Source organism: Antrostomus carolinensis, unplaced genomic scaffold (genome assembly GCF_000700745.2).
Source record: "Antrostomus carolinensis isolate BGI_N321 unplaced genomic scaffold, ASM70074v2 scaffold24645, whole genome shotgun sequence".
NCBI lineage: Eukaryota > Metazoa > Chordata > Aves > Caprimulgiformes > Caprimulgidae > Antrostomus > Antrostomus carolinensis.
The window spans coordinates 60894-67306 of NW_010317411.1; the positions used below are offsets into that span (position 1 = coordinate 60894).

General features: G+C 45.5%; 1 protein-coding gene across 1 annotated transcript in view; it reads left to right on the forward strand.

Annotated features, from left to right (window-relative positions):
* Positions 1–5951, forward strand: part of LOC104525429 (extracellular matrix protein FRAS1-like) — a gene marked incomplete at both ends in the record, with an annotated part of 32830 nt that extends 26879 nt beyond the window's left edge. The window contains 2 exons of the mRNA XM_010168584.1: positions 1159–1302; positions 5799–5951. Of these exons, the coding sequence (XP_010166886.1) occupies positions 1159–1302; positions 5799–5951 (297 nt within the window). The remainder of the gene's footprint in view (positions 1–1158; positions 1303–5798) is intronic.
* Between the last annotated feature and the right edge of the window lie 462 nt (positions 5952–6413).

Genomic DNA, 6413 nt, shown 5'->3' on the forward strand with positions numbered 1-6413 from the left:
AACCGCTCTATAAATACATTTATTTGGCAGGCCATTGTACAGATTGATCAATTGAGGTTGTGTGCTGCCACCCTGGAGCTGAGGCAGCTGCTGAACGCTGCGTTACGCAGTTTCAGGCTTATGTACATGTCTTGGAAAGAAAATTTCAGTGTCAGGAAAGTGGCGTCTTTCTGTACTCTGCCAGCTTAGATCTCCTGCAGTTTTGGAGCAGCAAAGCTCAGTTAGTGTAGGTGTGTCTAGAAAATAGATTCTTCCTTTTGAGCACTGAATTCACCAGCACGATTTCTGAGAAGCTGAGAAGGGGGCGGGATGTGACTGGTGAGGTCTGAGATTCTGGAGCCTTATGCTGTGGCAGCTGCAAAATGTCCCCAGGTTCCACGTGGGGAATGAGCAATTGTGTGTCACCTGGAGGAGTCCTGAGGTGGGAGATTTTTGAAGCTGTGTGTGTTTATTCATTGAAGAGCTTTACAAGTAGTTTTTAAGGATTTTTTACAGATCATTAGCCAGAGTATTTCTGTGTCCCTCAGATCTGTAGCATGGAAATGCTGGAAATACACGGCATCTGGTGGAAGGATACAAAAGCAGTCCAAGTGAAATGTTTTTGCACAATCTTAACCACTTTCCCTGCAGTCTTTTTGTTGAGCCTTTAGCAGACAGAATAGCTAATGAGCTGGCATGGCATTCAGGTGTTACAGGTTTCAGTTTGGCAGGGCTTTGTCTGGAAATCATTCCTGGATTTTCCAGTCATGAATGTCAAACCCACACCACTCTGATGTTCCTATAATCCTAAGATGTTTAATTTATCTCCCCTGTGCATCCCACTCTTTTCGTATGTGCACAAGCATATGCTGGAGGGAGGAATAAAAGGGACAGTCTCTTTATATTTTATATTTTGTATGGATCTATACCTTGATTAATGCAGAGAGCAAATCTCATTTTTTAAATTGATGACTCATTTCTCATATTGTTTATTCAAAATGAGGCCGTGAGAGCCTTCCAAACCATCACTCTGCAGTCACTGATGCTTTTAGATCATTTTATGTCCATGTTTTGTAGGAGGAAATGATTATTATGAGGGAGGGCTGGCTTTCTGGGGAGGGGAGAGTGGAAAGTGGACGTAATGAGAGCGTAACAACAAGTGTCTCTTTCCTTATCCAGCCTGTCATCCATCCTGCAAGACATGCCGTGGCCCTTCTGATGGGGAGTGCTCAACCTGCCATCCCCACGCGACTCTAGCCAGTGGAAAGTGCAGGACTCGCTGCCAGGAAGAACAGTATCTCAACCTGGTGGGATATTGTGTGGGTAAGTGAGAGGAGATGGTGTGGGTCAGACAGGGTGGTGACCTTTCTGTGGCATTAACCAGCTACTTGAGCACACACTGTGAAGAAATCAGAATATCTGTGATGAGTAAAATGTCCCACAGATGAAAATCCCATGAGGAGACTCTCCAGTGTGGAGCTGCTCAGGTCCTGCCCAGAGCTTCAGTAAAGTGAGTTAAGGAAGCATTTGTGATTCAGAGAAGCAGTTTATGGGGCCCTAAAGAGAAATTGGCACAGCTAGCAGTGCTGTGTGCATTTTTGGGAGGTAACAGGATTTCTACATAGGGTTTATACTTTGTGGGTGCTCGGTGCCTGTGCATAAGCCCCTCATCAGAAGCCACTGGTTGCATTTATCTCTTTAAAAAGAAAACTCGCTTTTAATCCATCATGCAGACATGTATAAACACATCCTGGGAACTGCTCCAAGAATTTCTGAGCTTTATCAAGCCTTTTTTTATTTCTTTATCAAAAAAAAGATATGGTGTGTGAAGCTTAATCTAGGCTGAACAGTTCCAAATGAGATAAGGAATCCTAAGAAGGGGGAAAAATGCATTAGATGTAATAAACATATCCATTGAGAGACTGTTGTTCTCATTTTAATACAGATGATTCCCCTTCACAGAGACTTCTTTTTATTTACATATATGTGTTGGGGATTTTTTATGAAAGACTTGTTTCTATGCTCTCCACAGATTAATTTTATGAACCATTTCTTCCTCTTCCTTTTAACCAACAATTACTTTTTTGTCTGCAGAGACAAAGAGAAGGGGGAAACAAAGTGTCTGAGGAGTAGGAAAATATCCTAAAAGTGTTGTACAGCTCCTTAGGGATAGAAGAAATCAGGTCGGAGAATCCAGATGTTTTATACAGTCAAGGAATTACAATGTGGAAATAATTCAGCATTTCAGTGTCAAGAGCTGCCTCTGCCCTGTAAAATTTCCAGGGCTACAAGCATACCTGTCAGTGTCCTGTCACGTCAGAGCTGTGTGCACTTTATGTCTTCCACCTGATTTTCCCATTGCTTTGCATTAGGCTTCCTATGAAAAAAGGGCCCATGGAAATGTGCTCTTCCAGCTGTAAATTTAAATTACAGGCAGATCCCTGCAAATGTGGTTGCACTTGCCCAGGAGTTCACTTATTTTCTGCCACAAATTCCCTTTCTTTTAAAGGAGAGGCAAAAAGCCCCTTCCAACAAGCAAATTAAACCAAACACCAGTGGTCAGTGCTAGGTGTCCTTCTGCATCAACCACACTGATTTTCTTTCTGGATTTACTGGAAGGTGCTGGAGAATGCTTGCTTGCTGACATGCCTGTAAATTGCATCATGTTTTAAGTACTGGTTTAGAGTAGTGCTCTTTTGTAAACCCCACACCTTACCTTATAGCACAAAACTTGCATCAGGAATTGTTTTCCTGAAGAGCCCTTAAGAGGGGAGGTGGATTTCAACAGTAGAAGCGGTTGATTGTTTAGCAGATGGTGGAACTGGGAGGTAGAAATGCCTCTGGTTTCCTTTTGAGCATTCACAAAGACTTTTGAGATAATTTTGATTTCCCAAACAGCTTCCTCTGTCTTGACAGGCAAGGGAACAGTATGGAATAGATACTTTCCAGGCAGGAAGAGGACTATTTTCTTTGGGATTTTTCTTGCTGAGACAAAGCTAAAGAGGGTGTGGAAACTCTGGAAATGGAACTCTGTGTGAGTGATTATGTTTTCCTTTACAATGGAAGTTGCTTTATAGGAAGATCAGGGGTAGGTAAGGTGGGGTATTTTTTTCTGCCTAGAGGTGAATTGACAAGGAGGACATTAGAGCCAGCTGAAAGGGGAGCATGAAGAAGATTTGTTTGGACAGTGGGAGGCAAGTCTACTGTAATCTCAAGAAGATGAGTAGGGAGGCATTCGAACTGCGAGCCAGGTAGTGATGTGCTGCCCTGAAGAACCCAGTTTGCAGGCTGGAAGAAGTCTCAGGGAATTCAGGAACTGTGTTAGACTGACCTGCAACAAAGAGAGGATGTGAAGCCTGCGAAAGCCCAAAGCCCACGGGCAGTAACTGGAGCTGGAGTGGGGATTGAGAGGGAGAAGGCAGAAGCAGGAAACAAGTACAGCTGTGTGGTGTTACCGAGAAGCACAAAGAAAACACTCTGCTTCTGTTAGTCCTTGCTTCAAAGGGAGCCTGCTGTGAAAAATGTATTCTTTTCCAAAACAGAGCACTTGAGTTCTTCCTGTCCTCTCTCACGAGATCCCCAGTGTCCCTCAAACTTACCATGAGTGTCAGTTCTGGGTTTTTATTTGGTGTTGTGTGCTCTTTGATGTCTAGGTTTGCAAAGGAACAAGAGAGTGATGGGGCTGATTTATCCTGAAACAGGAGCTGAGAAAAAGAACTCATTTCAATATGTAGGAGCAAACATAGAGGCTGTAAGGAGAAAACTGTACTGCAGCAGCAGCTCGTTTTGTAGATACTTAGCTTTTCAAACATTCATTTGGGAGTCTGGTTATTTACAGTAGATCCATGGATATGGGTTATTGGGGCACCCTTGGATTTATGCTCTGTTTATGGAATCCATTGACTACACACAGATGCCTCTTTGGGTCTTGGTCACTGAAAAACTATGTCTGGGTTTGGTTACTTATTGCATCTAGCCAAGCTCTCTGTTAGAGACCAGTGGCTCCAGCAAGAGGTTAAACTGGAGCAGTATTATTTTAACCATAAGGGGAGTAGATGTATTGCCAGGTCAGTGTGGAAGCATGAGAAAGTAATGGGATTTGTGTTAATTTTATTGAATGCAAGCGCATAAACCTCTTCGCATCACCTCCAGCCCTGTGCATGCATGTTACATGTGGTGCTCAGGGCCTTTTGGGTGGTATCTTAGTCCATGCTCTCTGTGGTGAGCTGTGTGTGATGCTTTCTGGCTTCGCTGAGGCTACAGATAGATGACAGGTCTTTCCCCTCTGACATCAGCTCAGGTTTAGGATCTTTGGCTGTAAAGATTTATGGGGTGTTGCCTTGGGTATTGAGTTCTACTCCTGCCCAGTCAGAAGCTGCAGTATGATAACCCCTATGATCTGCAACCCCTCTGAGGAGGTTTTGAGGTTTGTCACTGCGTTTGGGAGCATCACCTCATGTGCTGCTTCTCTTTTCTTAGCCCTGTCCTGACAGTGGTGGATTGAGAACCTGCAGGGTCACTGTCTTAAGTGTCATGTTCTTTCTTGCTCACCTTGACCTCCCCTCTGGCTGTTAATTTCCCATCTGCCAAGGTTGGGAGTGTGGGGCAGAAAGTAAATAGATTGTATACCCTGTAAAGTCAGGAGGTGAGAGAGGAAGCTACTTTAAGACCTTGAATCCCTGGATGCAGTCAGTATTGCACTCATTTCTGAGCTGCATCTGTGCTTTTCTACCAGTGCTGGGTAAGTATCATCTCCATGTCTTGTATAAGAGAAGTCAGGCTGGGGTTAGGCTCCAGTTGCTGTTACGTTCTTGCAGGTATGGATGCTGCATTCCCCTGGGCTTCTGTGTGAGCCTGTCTTCAGCTTGTAAAATTAGATTGCCTGACAATCAGTAGTGATGCTGTCGTGAAAGACAGAAGACAGAAAGCTGACCCTTCAGTAGAAATCTGACAGGAGGCCAGGTACTGAAGTCAAGCCTGGTTATTACATTTCTTTCAAGACAGTCGTCGTTTCCTTTATAATTTTTTGAATTAGCTTAATGAGGATTAATTTGGCTTCCAGGTTGCCTTACACTGCACTGTTGTGCATACAAAAGGCTTGTTGTAAAACCTTCTGAAGCACCCAAGTTCAGGCAGAGGTCAGGAGACACAAGCTTATGTGCTGCTGGGGAGAAATGAAAGAAAGGGAAAGGTTTTGAGGCGCTCTCATGCAGCTTTAAATGCTGCTTTTGGCTTGGCTTTGAGGTCTGCAGTGGCTTCTTCAGGGTATGGATGTCTCGTTTGTGTGGGAAAACCTGAACAGTAAGAACTTTGGGAGAAGGCCACGCAGCTGTACAGGTTGTGCTCTTTGTTTTTCGATGGTGGGAGCAGAGGAGGTGAATGCCTACAGCTGCCAGCAGAGTTTGTTAGGTAGCATTGCCGAAAATCAGAGAAAGGTTTGGGGAAAGGGAAGAGCTTTGAACTGGCTTTGCACAAACCTTTCCCAGGCTCACTTAAGGGTGGGAAAGAGAATGCTTGAATGAGGTGAAGAATGCGGTTGCTGAGGAAAAGCAGAAGTGTTGTGAAGAGCAGAGATGGGAATGAGGCAAGAGGAAAGCAGTGCTCCTTCAATGTGATAATTCTTGGTCTTCTCTCGTGCAGCCATCTGCAAGTGCAGCGTGTAGTACCTGATCCCAGCCCTGGTGCACCAGTGAGCAGGGAGGGGCTTTGAAAGTTACATCCCTAATGTCTTCCCAGAGTTGTCAGCAGTGTCTTTCCCCTGGGCAGTTCTGTTTTGTCCATCTGTGGTCACCGTGTCCCTTATTTCCCATTTCCTTTAGACTGCCACCCTTTGTGCCGTCAGTGCGTGGCCAACCTGCGGGACGCCGGCAGCATCTGCCTGAAGTGCCAGAACGCCCGTCACTTGCTCCTGGGGGATCACTGCATTCCTGACTGTCCCGTGGGATACTATGTGGAGAACGGTGCCTGCAAAAGTGAGTGCTCCCCGCAGATGCCTCAAGTAGCTGCAAGGATCCACCTGGATCCTTGTGAGGTGTTCCATGAAATGGTTCCTGTTGAGTACAGAAGCTTTGTCCAGCGGGCAGGACGCTGCGCTGGGAGCTAGAGATGTCCTTCCTAGCTCACAAGTCTGGACAGCCAGCTGGGAGCACTCTCTGCTTGCTCCCTGTAATCTGGCTCTGCTTTCAGACTGTGAACTCTTTGAGGCAGACAGTGCCACACTGTCCTGAGCTGTGCTGAGGCTTCTGGGACCTCGCCCGCTGTGACAGAGCCATTAATAAGCTCAATGAGTACCAGACAGCAGTGTGCTTGTGAGGAGGAGGTGAAGGTGAGTTTTTCTCCCTGGTAAATCCCATCTCTCAAAGGTGGTGGCACAGAGAATAGGATGAGGGTACACTGTGTTCTGTTTAGGGTAGCTACCCTGAGGTCACTTCTAG